General features: G+C 47.6%; 1 protein-coding gene across 7 annotated transcripts; it reads left to right on the top strand.

Moving 5' to 3' along the window:
* The first annotated feature begins 212 nt into the window (after nucleotides 1-212).
* On the top strand, nucleotides 213-21,399 carry TMEM39B (transmembrane protein 39B). 7 transcript variants are annotated; one of them, XM_070404614.1, is made up of 9 exons: nucleotides 213-305; nucleotides 1,916-2,042; nucleotides 2,813-3,032; nucleotides 3,604-3,687; nucleotides 3,998-4,152; nucleotides 12,030-12,366; nucleotides 13,566-13,753; nucleotides 18,186-18,306; nucleotides 20,219-21,396. In XM_070404614.1, the coding sequence occupies exons 1-9, from the start codon at nucleotides 302-304 to the stop codon at nucleotides 20,459-20,461; spliced, it is 1,479 nt and encodes a 492-aa protein (XP_070260715.1). In that variant the 5' UTR covers nucleotides 213-301; the 3' UTR covers nucleotides 20,462-21,396. The 7 variants fall into 7 exon arrangements, with proteins under 7 accessions (XP_070260715.1, XP_070260716.1, XP_070260720.1 ...); XM_070404615.1 differs by lacking the exons at nucleotides 213-305; nucleotides 1,916-2,042 and adding an exon at nucleotides 3,408-3,449 and having other exon boundaries at nucleotides 2,953-3,032; nucleotides 20,219-21,398; XM_070404617.1 differs by lacking the exons at nucleotides 213-305; nucleotides 1,916-2,042; nucleotides 2,813-3,032 and adding an exon at nucleotides 7,093-7,364 and having other exon boundaries at nucleotides 3,616-3,687; nucleotides 4,077-4,152; nucleotides 20,219-21,399.
* The last annotated feature ends 1,657 nt before the right edge of the window (nucleotides 21,400-23,056 follow it).

Genomic DNA, 23,056 nt, shown 5'->3' on the forward strand with positions numbered 1-23,056 from the left:
CTGAGCAGCAGGACGTGGGTTCCCCTGCCTCTCGGGTTTCTTCAGCAGCAGCTGCAGGAAGGGCGTGGGGGACTGCGAGACAAAGACCCCGCAGGCCCCGCCTCTGTCCAGGCGGCCCCTTTAAGAAGCGCGCCCCCAGCCTCTAGCCCGGCCTCATATGCAAATATAGCGGCGAGGCGGGAGCGCGCGGCCGATCCCCGGGACCGGGCTGCGGCGGTTAGTCCTCTCCCGGCCGCCGTCGCCTCCGACATATTGCCCGCAGGAGCTGCGGCGGCGAAGCAGAGCGCGCCGGGGGGAGGAGATGGGTGAGCAGAGCGGGCCCGGCTCGACCCGGGAACGGGCGGCGCGGAGATTGGGGTGGCCGGGCTGCTCATGGCTCCCCACGCGGACCGGATCCCCGCAAGGGGCGGGGGGGGGGATTCGGGCGCAGAGGGACCCCGCCCCCTCCGGTCGCTTTGCGGGGTGGGGCCTCTTGTGGGGGCGGGGCAGCTGGGGGCGGGGCTTCCCGTGCGGGGTGGGGTCTGGTGGAGGATTGGGCTCTGGTGAGGATGGGCTAGGCGTGGGCGGGGCCCTAGGACTGGGCCCTGGGGCGGGGGCGTCCTTCCGGGCTGCGGGGGGCTTTCTGCTGGAAGCGGTGGGGCGGGAAGGAGACCTAGACTGAGGGAACCCATTCTGGAGCGGGGCTTCTGGGCAAACGCAGCTTTTATGGGCTCGTGGGCGGGTTTTCTGGGCTGACAATTGTGTGTAGGCGGGACTTCTGGGCTGAGGGTGCTTGTGTGGGTGCAGAGCTTCTAAAGAGAGGAGACTCGGTATGGGCAGAGCTTTTGGGGTGAAGGTATTTGTGTGGGATTTTCTAAGCCGAGTATGGGAGTGTGTGAACAGAGCTTCTGGGCTGGGGGCTGGCTGAGGGGCAGAGTTCGAGGACAAGTGCTTTGTAGAGGCTTGTGGGAAAAGCTTCCAAACTGAGGAACTAGGGCAAAAGGTGTGTGTTGTGTAAGCTGCCGTGTTGCCCTGAAGGGATATAAACAAAGCTGTAACCTTGACTAGAACTGGGGTTGGTGCTTATAAGCAGGATGGAGCCTGGGAGCTTGGGCTAGACTGCTAAGGCTAGAGGAATAGATGGTGGGTCCAAGTTTGGGTCCACAAACACACCATTCTCCCAAAGCCACATCCTTGGCCCTGTGCTCAGGCCCTGGGTCTTGACCATAAGACACCAGGATGCCCCTCGAGCTGGATCTCAGGCCCTGGAGGAAAGAACTTCACGACTGCCCAGAATTGTAAGCCTATAGAAACTGGGTAGTATCTGAATGGACCAGCATACACCAGAGCTAAGAGCACAGGACCCAGCCCCCAAACTGCCTGTGACACAGTATAAACTCAGTTTCCTAATCTATGGAAAACCTACCCTGCAGGTTTCATCACTCATCAATATATACTTATTGGGCATTTACTTAATGCTGGGCACTGTGGTAGGGGGAGGGGATACAACGGAAGAAGACGTAAATGTAGTGACCTCACTGACCTTCCATACTAGTGGGTAAGACGGACAATAAATATGTTAACAAATGAATAAGAAAAATTCCAAGAGTGAATTGTTGTGGGGGTGGGAACGAATTATGAAGCAGATACTTCCAAGATGGCAATCAGGGAAGGGCTCTCCGAACAGAGGATACAGCAAGTACAAGAGGTAGCAGTAAGCTTGGTTTGCTTAAGGAGAGAGAGGCCAGGAAGGCTGGAGCATGAGGGCAGGCAGAGAATGGTAGATGAGGTTGGAGAGGTAGGCAGGAGCCAGATCATAGGTCTTTGTGATTAAATGGTAAAGTGAGACAGCAGGTAAACTGGTAGGCAGGATCATTGCTGTTATCCTTGATATATGCCCTTTGGCTTGAGGATTTACCTTATTTGAGTCCCACAGGAGGACGAAGAGGTCCCAACAGGACATCCTACTGTCGTAATCCGCTGTGTGAGCCAGGGTCCTCCGGAGGCTCTGGTGGGGGCCACGCTTCCAGTGCATCAGTCACCAGTGTCCGTTCCCGCACCAGGTAAACTGCCTTTCTGTGTCTTGCCCCTCACTGTGGGCTCACAGGGATAGTAAGGACAAAGCTGTCCCTGACTGAGCTCTAGGATATGATACCCCAGATGCCAGAGGGGGCTCAGAAGGCAGCAGAAAAGACCCAGAGGATGGTCATTTGTACAGTTGCAGTGGGACATCCTATATAATAAAAGGCTATAATGCAAATCAACCAAATGGCCCAACGACTGGTCGCTATGATGTGCACTGACCACCAGGGGGCTCAATGCAGGAGCTGCCCCCTGGTGGTCAGTGCGCTTCCACAGGGGGAGCACCACTCAGCCAGAAGCCCTGAGCCAGGCAGTCGGACATCCCCTGAGGGCTCCCAGTCTGCGAGAGGGCACAGGCCGGGCTGAGGGACTCCTCCCTCCCACGAGTGCACGCATTTCATGCACCAGGCCTCTAGTAGTGTAATAAATCCAAAGGCCTGGATTCTAGTTACAGTTCTGCTGCTGATTTGTTGGTGGCTTGGACAAGTTATCTCCCCTCTTTGGGCCTCCTATTTTCCTTGTCCATAAAATGGACCTAATACATTTTTACTTCCTGGGGGATGTTGGGAAGTCTGAACAAGATTCGGGATAGGAAAAGGCTCTGTCAACCCCTATGTCTGACATGTAGGATCAGGACTCCATTCTTGCCATGAACTGCTTTTCTGATCCTACCCCACCATCCTGTGCCTCAGAAGCCTTTCTTGGTAGGGTTCTCAGGTCAGCTCCTGATGTTTTCCCTTCCTGTCCCCAGGAGCAGTTCTGGGACGGGCCTCTCCAGCCCCCCACTGGCCACCCAGACAGTCGTTCCCCTACAACACTGCAAGATCCCGGAGCTGCCAGTTCAAGCCAGCATTCTATTTGAGTTGCAGCTCTTCTTCTGCCAGCTCATAGCCCTCTTCGTTCACTACATCAATATCTACAAGACAGTGTGGTGGTACCCACCTTCCCACCCGCCTTCCCACACCTCCCTGGTAGGTGTCCAGTTAGGACCAGCCGTGTATGTGTGTGTGAGTGTGTATTTGGTTTCAGTTTAGCACAGCTTCCCTAGCACCCTGTAGGCTTGGCCTCATGCTGGGCAAGGGAAGTGTAGAAAGAACAGGAAGCTGGTGATTTCTGAATTCTCACCCCTAATGTGCCCAGCACCACACCAGGCATTGTAAAAGTGGAGATGAATCTGACAGATTTTGCCTAAAGGAGCACAGTCTTAAGTCCTGTGGGGGAGATGAAGCATAGACATCTGTGAGTGTTTCAAGGAGTGGAAAGGTCTCCATGCAGAACGAGAGGTTCAGGGACAGGGGCAGGGTGATTAGGGCAAGGGGGCTCACACACCACTCTCTTATCTCCAGGGACGTTCCCACTTCCCTCCTCTGGGTCCTGTTCTACTCTAGGTAATTTCCTGTCCTGACTCAGCTGGAGGCCTATGAAGGTCAGAGAGTGGGGATAGTCCCTATGGAAAGGACTGGGCAGGGGGAGGTGGATCTGAGAATAGATTGTATATAGGCAGGGGGCCCCACGTGACCCCCAGGCCTCTGCCCCCAACAGAATTTTCACCTGATCGACTTCAACTTGCTGATGGTGACCACCATTGTACTGGGCCGCCGCTTCATTGGGTCCATCGTGAAGGAGGTGATTGGGTCCTAGAGGCTGGGGACTTTGGGACTCCCTTTCCCCCGGGGGTGCCGAGGAGATACGTGGAGCCCTTCAATCCTGAGGCGTTTCCTTGGGGCTCCCTTCGGACTTGGTTGAAGAACATTACTAACATCCCTTTGGCCGTTGGAGTTTACTGGGTGTCAAGGAGGGCTCACCTTGCCAGGTTCTGCCGCGGCTGCTGCCCCATGTTTCCCTGGGTGGGACACAGGCCGTGCTGGGAGGGATTTGGGCACAGCCTCTGGCCTTCATCCAAGGCCCCATCCCGTCCTATCTCACCCTGACCCAGGCTTCTCAGAGGGGGAAGGTCTCCCTCTTTCGCTCCATCCTGCTGTTCCTCACCCGTTTCACCGTTCTCACGGCAACAGGCTGGAGTCTGTGCCGCTCCCTCATCCACCTCTTCAGGACCTACTCCTTCCTGAACCTCCTGTTCCTCTGCTATCCGTGAGTACCCCTCATTCACCCCTCACTGCCTGACACCTGGTTCTTGACCTTTGTCCTGAGTGTAGCTGGGTCAGCAGGCCCCCACACCTGGAAGACTCCCAGGCCAGGCAGCAACAATGTTCTCTCACATTGTCAGACAATATCCCCCTGAGATCAGAGTGATTAGCCTTCTTTCATAGGAGCAGAAACAGATGGCATAATTTACCCAAGGTGCCGCCAAGGGGGAGTCAGAATAGGACTCCAATCTGAGTGTATATCCCAAAGGAAGGTTCCTGAGGGAAGTGCATGTACTTTGTCTCCTTCTCTCTTCCTTTCCTTTCTCTCTGGTTCTCTGTCTGTCTCTGTCTCTGTACATATCAGTGTTTATGGAAGTTCTTGGTGCCTCCCATAGGTCTGTGTGCATGCAAGCACCTGTGTGTGTCTATGCATGAAGCATGTGTGTGTGTGTGTGTCTGCACATACATGTGTATATGTCTGTCTTTGTCTGTTTTGGTCACTCTCTCCCTGCATCTTGCCAGAACCCAAATTGTCGAAGATGGAGAGATAGTGTTTGAGAGGAGCCCAGGACTGCCCCTTTCTGGCCTAGGATTGGGGAGGGCTTTGGCAAGGTGTCTACTCTGGCTGTTCATGGGGCAGGCTCCTGGCTGCCTAGGCATTAACAGTTATTTCCCAACCCCTGAGCTTTCTGGTTCATGAGCTTCTCCAGGTTGGACCAGCCCTGTTCCCTGGGAAGCTTCATAGCTGGACACTTCTCCCTCTCTACCCTGGTTAACCAAAAGGGCACTGTCATGGGAGGAGCCCCATCACTATTGCTTCAGTTATATCTAGTTTATAATTAGAAGAGTGACACATGTCATATACAAACATTAAACTTTATAGGAGCTTTTAACATAGAAAATGAAAGTCCACATAATCTCAGTCCCCCAGAAAACCATTATTTACTGCAAGCATGTCAAACTCAAGTTTGACATGCTTGCATATCCTTCCTTTTTGTGTGTGCTAGAACACATACACTTTTGTTTGTTTTTGTTGTTGTGTTTTTTGTTTGTTGGTTGGTTGGTTTTTATTTACACACATACTTTTTTAAAAACAAAAATGGGATTGTACTATGCATGATGTTGTAAAATTGATTACATTTTCCACATAATCATATAACTTGGATATTTTTTCATGGCAATACATATGGTCTACCTCACTTTTTTTAATGGCCTGATAGCATTCTGTTGTATAGATTTTTCACAATTTGTTTTGTCTTCTATTAGTAGATTTTTTTTAGTTATTCCTAGTTTCTCCCTACTTAATGAGGCAGGGAACATTCTTTTGCATACATCTTTGCACACTTGTTCAGTGTTTTTGTAAAACAGATTTGCAGAAGTAGAATTACTGCATCAAAAGTTATGTCCATGTTTTTAAAAATTGACTTGAGAGAGAAAAAACAACAACATTGATGTGAAAGAGAAACATTGATAGGTTGCTTCACCTGGACCCGGAACCAAACCCACAACCTGGGCTTTGCCCTGACTGGGAATTGAACCAGGGACCCTTCAGTGCAAGCGACGATGCTCAACCAATTGAGCCACACCAGCTTTGATAGCTATTAGCAATTGACCCTCCAAAATGGTTGTATTGATTTAAATTTTCAACGATTGCCTATATTTGACCCTTTCTAGTTATTCTCCAGTGAGTCCATTCTCCTTGGATACAGACATCATCCAGTGTTTATATCTTGCATTATTTTTTATTTTTTTGCAAACATAATAAAAAAATCCGCATAAAAAAATCAAGTCCAGTACGCTAAAACCTTATAATGAAAAATAGCCTCCAACTTCACCCCCCAGAGTAGTCCCACTTCTCGAAAACAATCCCTGTCACTGTTTCTGGTGTTAAATGTTTTTGAGGTCACCTCCATAATTCTAGTATCTTTATACCTTTATTTACTCTTTTTAAAAATGTATTGATATTATAGCTGGGATAATAGGTTTACATAGTTCAAATTCAGCAGGTATAAATACTGCACACTAACTGCGGCACATACCAGAGTTGTGGGTTTGATCCCCAGCAGGGGTCGTGCAGAAGGCAGCCAATGGATGTTTTTCTCTCTGTTTCTCTCTCTAAAATTAATAAAAACAAAAATTCAACAGCTATGAAAGAATATGAATGAAAAAGTCTTCTCTTGACTCCTTTTTCCCAGCTACACAGTTTCCCTCCCCAGAGGTAGCCACCAATATTTCTAGTTTCTTGTGTATCCTGGAAATAAATATCCTTTGCATATACATGCATACCACACACTCATATATGCACATGCATACAGGTGCACATGCAGTAACAAAATACTTAGTTCACCCTTCCATCCCTACTGTTTCCAGTGTTTGATAAGTTATTATTTTTAGTTTCCTATTGGTTATCATTTTCAGTAATATGAGAATGCCTGTCTTTTTTATTCCATCAATAGTAGTCAGTGTCTTAATTCCTTTTATGTAAAAGAAGAATATTAGGAACCCTGCCATTCCATTTTTTCACCCTCTTCCTCCTCTCACTTCCTGGCAACTATACTCTTATACTGTCAAGCTTGACATTCACACTCTTGTATATAAACACATTAAAGTCTTTCATTCTTTGTCTAAGTCTAATTCTAAAAATTAAAAATTAATAAGTAGACTTGATGTTATAAATATGAAAACATCATTTAGTGTAGGGCCAAGTAGTATGCATAGATGACATTCCTTCTCTATAGTTAAGTGAGTTATAATCTTGAGCCTCTTAAAAAAAGAATGTTCTAGTGTCTAGGTCAAATGGTTTCTCTTTTCTTACAGTCCATCAAATGCTTAAAATCATTATCATAGTTTAGTTTGCTTCATATTTAGATTGTAACTTTCTTATACAGCTTTTTTTTTTCATCTTGGAGTTTCTAATTGCCTTTTTTTTTCTTGTTGACAAAAGAATGATGGGCCTTCAACATATCCTCAAGTTTATCCAGCCTCTCAATCATGCTACCTGTTGCCTGGAGTTCATTTTCCCCCCAAAAGACATCCCTCCTGGAGCTCTCCATCCTCCTGCTCCAGTCTGGAGTGGTTGCTCTTTAGGCCTGATGTACAGCTCTCAGCCTGGGACTTCCCTACGCTGCCCTCCTGGGTTGGATCCACTGTTTCCTGGATCCCATGTCTTCCTCTTTCTTGGTTTTTCTCCCTTATTTTGCTGGAATGCATAATCAGGTAATTTTCTTAACAATGGGTACATGGGAGTTACGTACATTCTGAGTCCTTGCATGTCTAAAATTGTCTTTATTCTGCCCTCATACTTAATTGATGATTCAGCTAAATGTAGATTTCTAAATTCATATTCTCAGAATTTTGAAGATATTGGTCCATTATCTCTGGTATCCCATGTTTCTAAAGAGAAGACTAATGCCAGTTTGATTCCAATTATTTGTAGATGACTTGTTTTTTGTCTTTCTGAATGCTTTTAGGGATATTCTGTTTAACTTTTGATTATTTGAAATTTCACCAGGGTGTGTCTGGTGTGGAACTTTTCTCATTCATCTTATCATTACTCTAGGATTTTTTTACCACGAGATTTAGGTATTCAGCTCAAGAAAATTTTCTTCTATTATTTCTTTGATAATATCTTTCCTTTCATGTTTTCTTTTTTTATATATTTTATTGATTTTTTACAGAGAGGAAGGGAGAGGGATAGAGAGTTAGAAACACCGATGAGAGAGAGAGACATCGATTAGCTGCCTCCTGCACACCCCCCACTGGGGATGTGCCCGCAACCAAGGTACATGCCCTTGACCGGAATCGAACCTGGGACCCTTCAGTCCCCAGGCTGACGCTCTATCCACTGAGCCAAACCAGTCAGGGCTCCTTTCATGTTTTCTATTCTCTCTTCAGTTCATCATATGGTAGACCTCATAGGTTGGTTATCTGTTCCCCTTATGTTTTCTCATCTCTCTCCCTTTCTTCTCTCCCTTCCTTCAGTCTTTCTTTCTGGGTATCTCTCTCTTTTCACTTTGCCTTAGGGAGATTCCCTCAACTATATCGTCCAGCTTTTTTATTGAGAATTTTTTCAGCAATCATATTTTTAATATCTAAGACCTCTTTCTTATTTTGATTATTCTTTTTCATGGCATTTCTGTTCTTGTTTTTAAAATCTCTTATGTTCCCTCAATTTTGTCTTTCCTCCTGGGTCAATTTTTCTATTAAATGCTGCTAGTTTTCTAAATATAGTTGGTTTCTTTGGTTGTCTATTTCTATTTAAGAACAAAGAGCCTGGTAGCTTGGAGTGCATTTTCTCTCCCTCTGCCATTGTATATGAGAATAGGAGATTTGACTGGAAGTTCTGAGTACATGGGAAGGGCAAACTTTGCTTTAGGATGATTGAGTAAGGTACTTGTTGTCAGGCTGTGGCCCCCTTTGGCCAGAAAAAGGGGGCTAGGTGTTTCTCTAGGATGCCTAGAATGGGGACCTCAGTTCTCAAACACTTTGTTCAATTTCTTTACAGAAAAATCCTTCAGGGTGCATTGTGTGAGGTGTGTAAGAGATTAAGGGACTGATTCCTATTCATAAATACAGATCTTTGTTTAATCCCATTTGTTCAGCCATGGTTCTCACTTCTGCCCTCTATCATCTGTGCTCACATCAAGCCAGAGCCTTTCTTGGATCACTCTAGGCAGAGAAACTCCTACCCTCAGTCTAGCCCTCTCATGGCATATCCTAGACCTAGACCTGTGTCATCCAGTTTAGTAGTTTCTAGCCACCTGTTGTTATTGAACATTTGAAATAGGCTAATTTGAATTGAGATGTGCTATAAGCGTAAAATATACACCGGATTCTGAAGATTTAGTACAAAAAAAGAAAGTAAGTAAAACATATTCATAATAATGATTATATGTTGCAATGACAATATTTTGCATATATTGAGTTAAATAAAATAGAGTATTAAAATTAATTTTATCTATTTTTAATGTGGCTATTAGAAATTTTTAATCTTTATTGTTGAAATTATTACAGATGTCCCCTTTTTTGCCCCCATTGACCTCTTCTAGCCTGCCCCCTACAGAAATTTAAATAACATGTGTGCCTCTTATATTCCTATTAGACAATTCTGCTCTAGACAATGGCTTCCTTCCTCATCTGTCAACATGTTTCCGTCCGCTTTCTAAATTTGTCAGAATCACTTGTGTACTCCTCCCATTTGTTTTGCTGATATGGATTTACTTCCTACTGTCATGTCTTAGGTGGAAAGGATGGGAGGGAATCTGCCATCTTGCATGTGAAGCTGCTTCTAACTTGTGACCTGTCAGAGCAGTCACTTGCTGTCACCACGTAATTTAGTTGATCTATAGTTCTTAGAGGCAAAATCAGGGAGATTTTAAGTACTTGCCCTTAAGTTTGACTCTGAATCCCTTGTATATTCATGTAAGTGCCCATCCCCTTATTCCCACAGGGATCCTGAAGAGTGTTTTGGGAATTCCATTTCAGTCTTCTTTCCTGTCTGATAGAGTCACTGGCCTCTTTCTTTTTCTAACAAAATTATATTGATATATTCTGAGACAGGCACCATGCTGGGGGTTGTTGCAAAAATCACGAGAGCACTTATGAAAACACTAGCATAATGCCTGGTTGAACATAGGGAATCAATATAAGCTATGTAACTTAAGGCAAGTTAAGGATACTGAGGCTCATAGAGATTAAGTAACTTGCCCTAAATAATAGCATTAGTAAGTGGCAGAGCTGGGATTTTAAAACTGGCCTATTTGACCCCAGAGGTTATTTTCTCAACCAAATTCTCTAAGTTGTTTTACTTAACCTTACCCCAGGAAGAATGGTAGCATCCCCACTTCATTTTATCTATCTATCTGTCTATATATATATATATATATATATATATATATATATATATATATGCCTAAATGACTGAATGACCGGTTGCTATGATGTGCACTGACCACCAGGGTGCAGGTGTGCTCCCACAGCAGGAGTGCTGCTCAGCTGACCGACCTGGTCCGAGCAGCCTACCAGCCCAGTGGCAGCCACTCACTCCCTCAGTAGTCCTGCAGATCCAATATCCAGAGAATGGGCCAGGCTCTGATCGACCACCGGCCTCCTGGAAGTCGGCTTGGGGCACGGTGGCCACTTCCCCTCTTCAGATGCTCTGCTAGGAAGAAACGATATAAAAGTGGCCACCAGGTGGCTCCCGACAACCAGTGCAAATGTCAGTGGGATGGATCTGGATCCCTGGCTGCAAGGGCATCCCAACTGGAGGGCCAATCGCATCCTCCGCACCCCCCCCCCCCCCCCCTCCGCACCAACATTTCTCAGGATGGGCGCCAGATGTAGGGCTCACAGCTGGCAAGTGCAGCTGCGGTGGCGGAGCTTCTCCCAACTAGGACTGACTGGACACAAACCCACAGCAGGTGCAGGGGGACTGGGATGAGTGGGAGCAGCTGGGAGCATTGGACTGTCAGTTTTGGCCCAATCCCTGCAGGCCATGCCGAAGGATCCCACCCATGCACGAATTCATGCACCGGGCCTCTAGTTTTTAAATATAATAAATACTCATAGTATTTATTGATCTCAAAGAGAGGGAGGTAGAGAGAGAGAGAGACAGAGAGACAGAGAGACAGAGAGACAGAGAGAGAGAGAAACATCAATGATGAGAATCTTTGATCAGCTGCCTCCTGCATGCCCCCTACTGGGGATCAAGCCTAAAACCCAGGCATGTGCCCTGACTGGTAATGGAACCGTGACCTCCTGTTTCATGGGTCAACACCCACTGAGTCACACTGACTGAGCAGCATCCCCATTTTATAGAACAGAAAGCAAAAACCCAAAGAAGCACATTGCCCAAGGACACTCATTTCCCTTGGAACCTCAGAAAACAGGAAGTTACTGTTGATAAGAAAATGTAGCATTCTCATTGACCCTGACTTCTGGGGGCAGCCCAGGAACCCTTCTGGGGCTGGGTCTGAGGACCTGGGGAAATTGAGAGGGCCCAAGCTAAAGAAATGCTTGTAAAGAGCATCTACATGATGTTCCATGTACTGTGCTAGGCATTTACCCACTTTTTTTTATAACTATATACCCTTCTTGGCTATGGGTTCGTCTAGTTTTCTCCTCAAGTGATAGGAGCCAGACACTCAAAACACCCCTTGACTAATTAGCTCCAGCCGTAACCTAAGAGCACTGCTCAGGGGAAGAGATTTGTACTTTTCAAGGGCCCATTTCAGTGCATGGCACATAATAGACACACAAATATTGTTCCTGAGCTGCCCTAAGAGCTGTCTAACATATGTACTCAGCAACTTATACCTCCGTGCCATGTACATTTAAAATGAATTACTCATGGCATTTATTGAGTCTCTCTCCTGATCTTTGGTATCAGACTATTTTGGGATAAATCCCAGCTCTGTTACTTCCTTACTAATTGTGAACCTTGGGGAATCCACGGTACCTCTCTGAGCCACAGCTTCTTCATCTGAAAGGGCACAAAACAACGGGACCTAATGCACAGTGTTCTTAGGAGGAAAGAGAAGTGAATGCGTGTAAAGGGCTTAAGACAGTGTCTGGAGCAGAGGTGGTGCCCAGTTACTGTGGGCTGTTAGGAATGCTGTTAGTTGTCAATAGACTGTGAAGGCAGGGACTCATCTCTCGCTTCCTGCTATATCCCTGATGCTCGGCACACACTCAATGCTAATACATGTGTTGAACGACTGATCATTGGATGGGAGGATGGATGGCTAGGAGGACGAGTGAATTCTCCCTTCAGAATAGCCAAGAGAGCTAAGGCCCAGGGAGGAAAGAAGGGCTCTCAGTGGCTGAGGGTTGGGATCCTGGCCCATGGGCAGGCCTGCCCTCACCAACTGTCTTCCCCCGCAGGTTTGGGATGTACATTCCGTTCCTGCAGCTGAACTGTGACATCCGCAAGACAAATCTCTTCAGCCACATGGCTTCCATGGGTCCCCGGGAGGCTGTCAGTGGCCTGGCACGGAGCCGGGACTACCTGCTGACTCTGCGGGAGACGTGGAAGCAGCACACGCGGCAGCTGTACGGCCCAGACTCCATGCCCACCCATGCCTGCTGCCTGTCGCCCAGCCTCATCCGCAGCGAGGTGGAGTTCCTCAAGATGGACTTCAACTGCCGCATGAAGGAAGTGCTGGTCAGCTCCATGCTGAGTGCCTACTATGTGGCCTTTGTGCCTGTCTGGTTCGTGAAGGTGTGTAGCTCAACCCAGGGAGGTAAAGGGCCTGCCCAGGGCCTCACCCTGCTGCCTGCCCCCCAGGAGACCTCCTGCTTGCCTAAATAACTACTGTTTTTTTTATGAGATTCTGTATGTTCTCTCAAGGGCTAGAGTGACTGCTGCCTCTATTTTTAGAGTGGAAAGAACAAGGCTCATTGAAAGGAAGTGGTCTGCACAGGGTCACCCAGCCAATGAGGAGGACATGCATTGTTGTTCATAATACTTGATAACAAAGAGCAGTGACTTGTATTTTAATTTGGCTGTTTTGGTACAGGCATGTCACAGTGTCCTGCTTTATCATTAAATAGGAAAGCAGGATTCATCCAGATCTGAGTGACAGCAAAAGCCTGTGCTCTCTCTCTAGCTTGTGTGGCCTTCTGGGAAAGTATTTTCCCAGCTGACTGTAGGCTGGAAACATGTATCCAAGGATGGACCCTACTGAATAATTTGAGGTCGAGGTTTTAAAGTTTGTTGAGCACCTACAATGTGATAGAGCTTTCATGGGTATTATAGTCCTCCAAATGCCTCTCAGAGGTGGTTGGTGGTTACTCTTATCTTCATTTAACAGATGAGGAAACTGGAGCATAGAGCAGTGAAATGACTTGCCCAAGGTCACACAGTTAATAAGCAGCAGAGCCAAGATTGGAGCTCATGTCAGTTGGACTCCAGAATCTGTGCCTGAACTTGGGAGCCAGTGTTCTGGCTCAGAGTGGTGGTCAGTGGGAGCAGTTTTTCTTTGTAAAAGACTAAGCAGTGGGCACAGGGTCTAAGCCAGTGATGGCGAACCTATGACATGCATGTCAGAGGTGACACGCGAACTCATTTTTTTTGGTTGATTTTTCTTTGTTAAATGGCATTTAAATATATAAAATAAATATCAAAAATATAAATCTTTGTTTTACTATGGTTGCAAATATCAAAAAATTTCTGTATATGACACAGCACCAGAGTTAAGTTAGGGTTTTTCAAAATGCTGGCACGCCGAGCTCAAAAGGTTCGCCATCACTGGTCTAAGCCCATGATTAAGCCTTCTTTGTTAGGTGTTAGATCCTTGGTTTCACGTCACCCTGAGTTCTCTCCAGGTTTGATCTTCAAGGTACATAGACTCAGGGAAGGGGGAAGGAGTGAGGACATTATGGGCATCCCAGGCCTTTCCCACCTCTTCCTGCCCCCAGAACACTCATTACTATGACAAGCGCTGGTCCTGCGAGCTCTTCCTTCTGGTGTCCATCAGCACCTCAGTGATCCTCATGCAGCACCTGCTGCCTGCCAGCTACTGCGACCTACTGCACAAGGCCGCTGCCCACCTTGGCTGCTGGCAGAAAGTGGACCCAGCGCTGTGCTCCAACGTGCTGCAGCACCCGTGAGTTGCCCTACCCTTCTCTGCCCAACCCTAACCCTCCTGGTCAGTGTCTGGAGTCACTCACCCCTTTGCTCATCAACGCATTCATTCAGTCAGCAAAAGGTTATTGAGCATATCTCGTTTGCTAGACCTTGTGGGGTTTGGCAGGGCCCAGGACGGACATGTTCCCTGTCCCTAGGTAACTTGTAGTGTGCTAGAGATGGGAGGGGGCAGGCAGTAAATTCATAGACTCGTGGACTTTCGCATTCACTGACTACTGTTTATTCACCCATTGACTGATCTGCTCATGCATTCATTCCTCGCTTCACTCCCTCTATCAACTGCTTACTCATCCATTCAGTCATTAGGTCACCTACTCTTTCTTTTTCTTTTTCTTAAAGTATTACAAAGAGTATTACACATGTCTCCTTTTTTCCCCCCCTTGACATTCCCCCGGCTTCCCCAACCCCCAGTGTCTTGTGTCTATTAGTTATTCTCATATGCATGCATATAAGTCCTTCGGTTGATCTCCTAACCCCCACCACCCTCCCCAGGGTTCCCACTGTAGTTTGACATTCTGCTCAATGCTGCTCTGCCTCTGTATCCATTTTTGTTCATCAGTCTATAATGGTCCTTATTATCTATAAATGAGTGAGTTCAACCTACTCTTTCAGCAGACATTTATTTCTACCTAATCCATACCAGGCTTGGTGCTATATATTGGACAAAGAAGCTTGGCTTTGACCTATAGGCAAAGGAGAGCTATGAAGGATTTTGAGTAGTGGAGGGACCAGTTCTAAGGCGTATCTTAGAGACGTCAAACTGATAACAAGATATGGTGTTGGTGCTGATGGTGAATCTTGGACAGGGAAGAAAAAAAACAGGGAGGAAATTACTGACCAAGATCCTTAAGGAGTTCAGTCTGGTGGGGGTCCACAGATAGCTGTGTACATAAATAGGATGAGTGGTGTGAAAGAGGCCCAGCTCTAGGATATTATTGCACCCAGAACAGAGGCAGAAGTTACCCTGCTTGGGAACCCTGAGGTGCTAGGCTGTCTTCCCCCAGCCTGGCTCATTCTTCATGGTGCCTAGCATTTCTACAGCCTTTCACCACAGTGCGTTTCACCCAGGTTATATGGGTTTTCCTGCCTGTATTGCCCCAATAGACTGAAAGCTTCTCAAGGCGGAGGCCACTTCTGTATCACATCTGAGTCATGGGCCAAGCACAAGGCCTGGCAGAGAAGAGGCCACTAGGACAGGTTTGTAGCGGTAGGCCCACCTAGAAGCAGAGATGCAAAGGGAGGCCACAGAGACCAAGCCTCCTGGTGTTGGCCCTCTGTGCCAGTCAGGGCCTTTCTCAGCCTCTGTCCAGGTGGTCCAGGAAAGGGGATGGCATTGCCAGATGGGCCAAAAGGGGGCTCTGAAGGGAGGGAGGAGTAGAAAGATAGAACATAGCAGAATATGAGGCTAAACCTGTCCGTAGCTCACCACAATCTGCAGATAACATTCACACGGATCAGAAGGATCTTTCACACGGCTTCCCAGGTGATGAGCTGGGTCCTGTCAGTCTTTTCTACCTTATCGCTTACCATGCCCCAACTCATACTCTGCTCTAGCCAGACCAAACCTCTTCGAATCCTTAAACTCTGTATGCATTTTTATATCTAGGTTTTTGCACATGCTGCATGTTTGGCCTGCCACATCCTTCCCGACTTTCTTTTCCTGATTAATTCCTATCCATTCTTTAGCACTTGAGTTCCTCCCAAGTGCTCCCCTATGCTCCTTCAATCCCATAATACCATGATCATTGCACCGGCACTTTCTGCTCTGTTTGCTTAGTGACTTGCCTGTCACTCCAGGACTAAAGCTCCTGGAGATCAGGGTCCTTACCTATCAGGCTCTCAGCCATCTCCTCATTCCTAGTTGAGCACCTGGCTTATAATAGGTCCACAGTAAATTTTTTGTGAATAGTCCTTTTTTTTTTTATTTAAACATATTTTTATTGACTTGAGAGGAGAAGGAAGAGGGAGAGAGAGATAGAAACATCAATGATGAGAGAGAATCATTAATTAGCTGCCTCCTGCACGTCCCACACTGGAGACCGAGCCTGAAACCCGGACTTGTGCCCCAACTGGAAACGAACTGTGACCTCCTGGTTCATAGGTTGTCGTTCAACCACTGAGCCATGCTGGCTGGGCAGTCTTTTTTTTTTTTTTTAAATATATTTTTATTGATTTCAGAGAGGAAGGAAGAGGGAGAGAGATAGAAACATCAATGATGAGAGAAGCAGGAAGGTGATGTAATAACAAGAGAGCTATTTTTAGGTATTTCCCAAATAGAAAGGAAGACAGTGCACACATGCAGAACAAGGACAGCCATGCCAGCATCGATCGGCTGCCTTTTGCACACACCCTACTCGGGATCGAGCCTGATCTCCTGGTTCATATGTCAATGTTCAACCTCTGAGCAGGGCTATCTTCTTTTTTTTTTTTTTTTTTTTAAGGAAAAATTTATATACAATTAAATGTACAAATCTTTAAGATTTTTAAAATTGATTTTTCGAGAGAAAGGGGGAGGGAGGGAGGGAAGGAGAGAGAAACATCTATGTGAGTGCAAAACATCAGTCGGCTGCCTCCTGCCTGCCTCCCACCAGGGATTGAGTCCCCACCTGGGCAAGTGCTCTGACTGGGAATCAAACCAGCAGCCAACCTTTCAGTGCATGGGATGATGCCCAACCAATGAGCCACACCAGCCAGAGCTGAAAAGTATAAATCTTAAAATGTATAATTTTTTGAGTTTTGATAAAGGCATGTACACCCATGTAATCTAGCCTCCATCAAGCTACAGAACATTTCCAGCCCCTCAGAAAATTTCCTCGTGATCCTTCCCAATGACCACCCCAACTATCTTTTCACCTTCTTTCACCACAGGTTAGTTTTCTGTTCTGCAACTTCATATAAATGAAATCTTGAGTCCAGATTCTTTTTTCTTTTTTTTAAAATATATTTTATTGATTTTTCACAGAGAGGAAGAGAGAGGGATAGAGAGTTAGAAACATCAATGAGAGAGAAACATCGATCAGCTGCCTCTTGCACACCTCCCACTGGGGATGTGCCCGCAACCAAGGTACATGCCCTTGACCGGAATCGAACCTGGGACCTTTCAGTCCGCAGGCCGACGCTCTATCCACTGAGCCAAACCGGTCAGGGCGAGTCCAGATTCTTTAATTCAGCATATTGTCTGTGTAACACAGTAACTTTTTTAAATGAATGAATCAGCAAGGCAGGAGCATGAGATTGAGCTTCTTGCAGACAGTGATTCTCAGTCCTCTGGCCCAGCACCCTTGGGGTTCCTGAGAGATTTCACAGAACATCGGAAAAAAGTGCACTGGTTCCACCACCTCGTTCACGTGGTCACTGGGGCCTCTGTGTGCCAGCCCTTGTGGCGTGCTGCGAGGACAGAGGTGCATTGGACACCATCCCGTCCCTTAAGGTCTCCCAACCTTTGAGACATACAGAGAAATAAATAAGTGGCAAAACATTGGGGAAAGTAGCTCAGTAGTAGGGGTTTGGGGGAGAGTTAAAAGATGCTGAATTCTATGAGGAGTTGGAGGAAGGCTTTCTGGAGGAGTCTGGGTTTTAAGGTGACAAAGAGCCTTGGCTGGTGTGGTTCAGTTTGTTGTAGCACCGTCCTATACACCAGAAGGTGGCAGGTTTCATTCCGGTCAGGACACATGCCTAGGTTGCAGGTTCGATCCCCAGTTGGGGCACATGTGGGAGGCAACTAATCAATGTTTCTCCCTCCCTCCCTCCTTCGCTTCCTGCCTCCCTTCCTCTCTCCCTTCCGCTCCCCCTCCCTTTTTCTCTCTGAGATCAATTTTTTTTAAAAAGATGACACAGAGCTTGCCAGAAGGATAAGACATCAGGAAGGGCAGTCCAATTGGAGGGGGCAGCTTGTACAGAGACATGAAGCAGTAAGGTATGCTGGAGGAACTAGAAACTGAGCTACATGGTGGCAGTCCTGGAAGGCCATGCAGGGCCTCAGAGGACTTGACCCAAGAGCACTGGACAGCCTTCAGAGGGTTTTGAGCAGAAAACAGTCAGGCTCAGTTTGGTATTTTGCAAAGACCACTTAGGCAACTTGTGATGGACCAATTGGAGGCTACAGGTAAGAACAGATGAAGAAGATTCACCTAGAGAGGGAAAAAGATTTTCTTGACACTCCCTCGGGCGTTAACGTCAGCCCTAGACCTTGCGACTGCCAGCACAGTGAAATTCTCATGGTTCTTACCCCATTTTACAGAGGAGACAACTGACACCCAGAAAGGGAAAGTCACTGCTGAGTCATAGAAATGAGAGTAGAGCCCTGGTGGTTTCTCCTCATGCCCAGTCTTCTGGTCACCCCTGTTGTGGGTGAGCTGGGCATAAAGCGCACTGTTGGGCTCTGCCTCCAGGTGGACTGAAGAATGCATGTGGCCGCAGGGCGTGCTGGTGAAGCACAGCAAGAACGTCTACAAAGCAGTGGGTCACTACAATGTGGCCGTCCCCTCTGACGTCTCCCACTTCCGGTTCCACGTGAGTCTCCTCCCGGGAAGGAGGGTTGGGCCTGAGCTAGAGGGCAGGGGGACCAGAGGGGCAGGAAGGTGATATCATAACAAGAGAGTTATTTTTAGGTATTTCCCAAATCCAAAGGCAGACAATTACACATGCAGAACAAGGACAGCCATGTCAACCACTTCATAACTGCATCTTGCCTGGTAGCAGATCATTGAAATACTGGGTGGAGGTGGGAAAGATGATACAATATAAGGAAAGGTTCTTAGTGATAAAAATAATAACTATCATCATGCCTATTGTGTGCCAGGCAAGCACTTCCCATGCACTCTTCCATCAGTCTTTACCAGAACTTTGTGTGTACAGGAGAAATGCCAGGGCTCTCCCCGTTTTTAGATACTAAAATCAGCTTAGAGAGTTTAAGTTGTTCAAGGGTGCCTTCCTAGGAAATTTGAAAACTGGAGGTAATGACACTATGGAAAAGGGCTGCTCAAAATCATCTAGGCTAGTGGTCTGCATTTTATTTATTTATTTTGCTATCAAAATCCTTTGTCCAATACAGTCATAGACTAAAGTCCAATGTATAGGACCTCATGGCACTGCTCTATTTGCAAGGGTTGGGACTCCTTTCACTCCCACTCACCACTGCTATAGTCCCTAAAATAACCTCCTCGGAACCTGGGGCTCTAAGGAACACAGTCTGAGAAATCATAGATCTGGGTAATCTCTTCATTTCACTGTAGAGAAACCTAAGGCCCAGACAGGGAAGGGACTTGCCCGAGGTCCCAGAAGCCTCTCAGCTGCAGAGCTGAACCTGGCATGCTGGTCTCTTGGACTCCCATTTCCTGCTACTTCTCTCCTGTGAGCAGCTCTTGAGGTTTAGGTACCATGCCTCTTGCAGAATCTGGATCCCTAGACATTGATCACTCTTTTGAATTGATCAGAAATTTTTTTGCTACACTCTACCTTGCCTGGTAAACACCAAGTAAGAGTGAGGAGTCACCATGTCCCCTGGAAGCTTCTGGCCTAGCTGGCAAGTGCTATACATGAAGTAATTGGTGACTCAGGCTGTGGAGTCTGTAACTCTGCCTATATAATAAAAGCCTAATATGGTAAGTATCCGGTCGTCTGGTCGGCCATTCAACCAACCAAAGCATAATATGCTAATGATATGCTAAGGCCACTCAACCACTTGCTGTGACATGCACTGACCACCAGGGGGCAGACAGTCAACCGATTGATCAGTTGCTATGAGGTGCACTGACCACCAGGGGGCAGACATTCTAACTGGTAGGTTAGCTTGCTGCTGGGGTCCAGCTGATTGGGACTGAGCAAGACAGGCCGGACATGCCTTGAAGCTCTCCCACAGTCCCTCGCTGGCTGGCCAACCTCCTGCATCCCTCCCTGGACCTGATCATGCACCAGTGGGGTCCTTCAACCTGTCCTGCACCCTCTTGCAATCCCGGGCCCCATCGGGGGATGTCAGAGAGCCGGTTTCATCCCGATCCCGAAGTCCAGGCCGAGGGACCCCACTGGAGCACGAATTCGTGCACCAGGCCTCTTATATATCATAAGATTCTAATTGGTTCAGGTCTTACAGTACCCAGGAAGATCACATATAAAATCTGGTCTGATTTTAGACCAGAAAAAAGTTTGAGAGAGCAAGCAAGACCTCAAGAAAAGCTTCCTGGAGGAAGTAGAAGTCGAATAGGATCTTAAACAACGTTATGTGGGGAGCAGTAGCCTTGACAGAAGGAACACCACAAGCAAAGGCAGAGAGGCAGCAAAGTCAGTGCCCAACTCTCTGAAGTTTCCCTTCCCAGCCCACTGCATGGGGCCCCAAGAGCTCGTTCCCTTCACTGGCCCACCCAGCCCCCCAAGAGGCAGGTTTCCGGAGAGTACATTCCAGTCCATCCTCCTCTTTCCTGGGCAGTTCTTTTTCAGCAAACCTCTGCGGATCCTCAACATCCTCCTGCTGCTGGAGGGTGCTGTCATTGTCTACCAGCTGTACTCCTTAATGTCTTCTGAAAAGTGGCACCAGACCATCTCACTGGCGCTCATCCTCTTCAGCAACTACTACGCCTTCTTCAAGCTGCTGCGGGACCGCCTGGTACTGGGCAAGGCCTACTCATACTCGGCCAACCCCCAGAGGGACCTGGACCACCGGTTCTCCTGAGCCCGGGGCAACCCCAGGGACAGCACCCAGGCTTCAGCCAGGGGATCCCTGGGAAGGGGCTGTTGGGGAGGGAGGGGGGCGGCAAAAAAACCCAAAAACTGACAAAAAAAAATCCACCAGAGCTTTGTATTTTTGTTACATACTGTTTTTTTCTTTGATAATTGATATGATTATGAGGAAAAAAGTCCTATTTTTATACTCCTAATAAGCTTGTGTCCTGAGTTTCTTTCCCTTCTTGCCTGTCAGGCAGAGTGCAGTGGTGTGTGATTCTGGGCCAGGAAACCCCACGTGTGTCTTCTGGGGCCTGTGGGCTCTGCCTTCTCCAGTGGAGGGGAGACGAGGCACGAGAGGTCACGGTAACAATGAAAACTGCTGCTAGCTGAATGCTCACTGTGTACCAGGTGCTGCTTTATGTGTATTACGGGCCTTGTCTTAATCCAGCCTTTATGACAACCTTAGGAGGTGGGTGCTGTCACTCTCGTCTATAGATGAAGAATGAGCTCAGAGAGCTATAGTGACTTGCCCAAGGTAACACAGCTAGGATAGAGCTGGGCAAAAAAAAAAAAACCCTCCAAAATATGACACTACTACCCTAGCAGAATGTGAGGTCCTGGTTCAGCGTGCAGTCATGGTGCCCTGTTCTATGCCAGGTGTTGTGGGAGATAGTGAAGATACCAAGACACAGAAACAAGTCGTACTACACTGGGATGGTTATAACAGTTACAAGGTACCCAGTAGCACAGAGGGAAGAATGTGTAATGGACTTCTTGGAGGAGTGGATAGCCTGAGTTGCATCAGCTACTTCCTAGGTGGACAAGAGGGCAAAGGCACTTCAAGCGAAGAAAAGGGCATGTGCAATAGCACAGATTTGGAACATCTGGTGTATTTGGGGAGGGTAAGCAGGATGTGGTTCCTAGAGCAGGAAAGATAAGGAAAGTGGGCCGGGGGTGGGATGAAGCTGAAAAGGTCTGGAGGGCCTGGATCAGGGAGGATCAATGGCTCCAGACTAGAGAGTTTCTGAGCAAGGCCAAGTGCTAGAGTGGAAACCAAGTTGCTTGGAGGGCCACCTGGTTCCTATGAGGCATAACGGGCTGGGAGGAGAGACCGTCGTAGCTGCACATCTAGTCTGCCTGTGTCCCCTGAGCCCTTTGGCCACAGGATAAGCAGATGAGTCCACAGAGGTATATGGCAGGGAGACACTGCTACAAATGCTTTTGGTGCCTTTGTTGATGCAGGCATTGTGCTCGGCACTGAGACAGCTACAAAGATGAGGAAGATGCAACATAAGAATGCTCAAACCTGTAGAGAATTTTTTTTAAGTTATATAGCATTTGCTTTATTTCATCATGTAAAGGTCGAGAGTTGCGGAGGTTTTTAAAATATATTTTATTGATTTCAGAGAGGAAGGGTGAGGGAGAGAGAAACATCAATGATAAGAGAATCATTGATTGGCTGCCTCCTGCATGTCTCCTACTGGGGATCCGGTCTGCAACCTGGGCATGTGGCCTTGATAGAATTGAACCCAGGACCCTTCAGTCCATAGGCTGATGCTCTATCCTCTGAGCCAAACCAGCTAAGGCTTGAGAGTTTTTATAAGAGTTTATTTGAGGCCTCGCGGCCCTCCTCCGGGTCCTGTGCCACCTGCAGTTTCCAGGGTTTGTTGGGCTACTTTGTCCTGTGGAGTTGGGTGGGCACAGCCACAGCTAACTTGTAGCAGGTTGGGGTTCCAGCCCCACCCTAACTATAGGGGTGAAAGCCGATTCCAGACGGACCTTGGGCATGTGAAGTTCGTCTTCAACATCTGTGGGGGGTGCCTTGGCCTGAGTTCTAAGCGCAGGCCTGCACCTTCCAGGAGGCTTCAGAGCCAGTGCACCCAGTGAACAGCTTCAGATCACATTGAAAAACCACCCAACCACCACCACAGTGACACACTCAAGAGGCAGACTCGGGGCAGCAGAGCCCTGCTGAAGTGTGTGCTGCTCGGTGGGGCGGGCCCCTGCACACCTGATCCTTCACGGTGGTTGGTGGTGGTAGCCAGTTTTTGCAGCAGATTGGCCTGGGGGTAAATCCCTCCCATTGATGTGCCAACAGCAATCAAGATTCAACTAAAACAGGAGGGTCTACATAGCCCACGGGTGGGGAGGGGTGCAACTAGAGAGCCCAGCTCCGGTGGTCAGGGAGGCTGGGTCATTGGATCCTGCAGGACATCTACTACAATAGGCTACTCTACCAAGCCTGGGAGACATAGCAGCTCTACCTAATACATAGAAACAAACACACAGGCTGCCAAAATGAGGAGACAAACACGTCCCAAATGAAAGAACAGAACAAAACTCCAGAAAAAGAACCAAACAAAACAGAGACAAGCAATGGACCAGATGCAGAGTTCAAAACACTGGTTATAAGGATGCTCAAGGAACTTAATGAGAACCTCAACAGCATAAAAAAGAAACAGCCCTGGCCCGGCCACCATGGGTCAGTGGTTGAGCATCGACCTATGAACCAGGAGGTCACGGTTCGATCCTGGTCAGGGCATGTACCCTGGTTGTGGGTTCAATCCCCAGTGTGGGGCGTGCATTAGATGGCCCGTCCATG

The sequence above is a fragment of the Myotis yumanensis genome, unplaced genomic scaffold, assembly GCF_028538775.1.
Source record: "Myotis yumanensis isolate MYYU_CA2020_CCGP unplaced genomic scaffold, mMyoYum1.0.hap1 SCAF_2, whole genome shotgun sequence".
NCBI classification, from domain to species: Eukaryota; Metazoa; Chordata; class Mammalia; order Chiroptera; family Vespertilionidae; genus Myotis; species Myotis yumanensis.

What these genes read in the sequence shown, in the direction of transcription:
- TMEM39B (XM_070404614.1), top strand. An exon ending in AGTGTCCGTTCCCGCACCAG is followed by an intron (nt 2,043 to 2,812) that starts GTAAACTGCCTT and finishes TCCTGTCCCCAG; the next exon opens with GAGCAGTTCTGGGACGGGCC. An exon ending in CGCCTTCCCACACCTCCCTG is followed by an intron (nt 3,033 to 3,603) that starts GTAGGTGTCCAG and finishes TGCCCCCAACAG; the next exon opens with AATTTTCACCTGATCGACTT.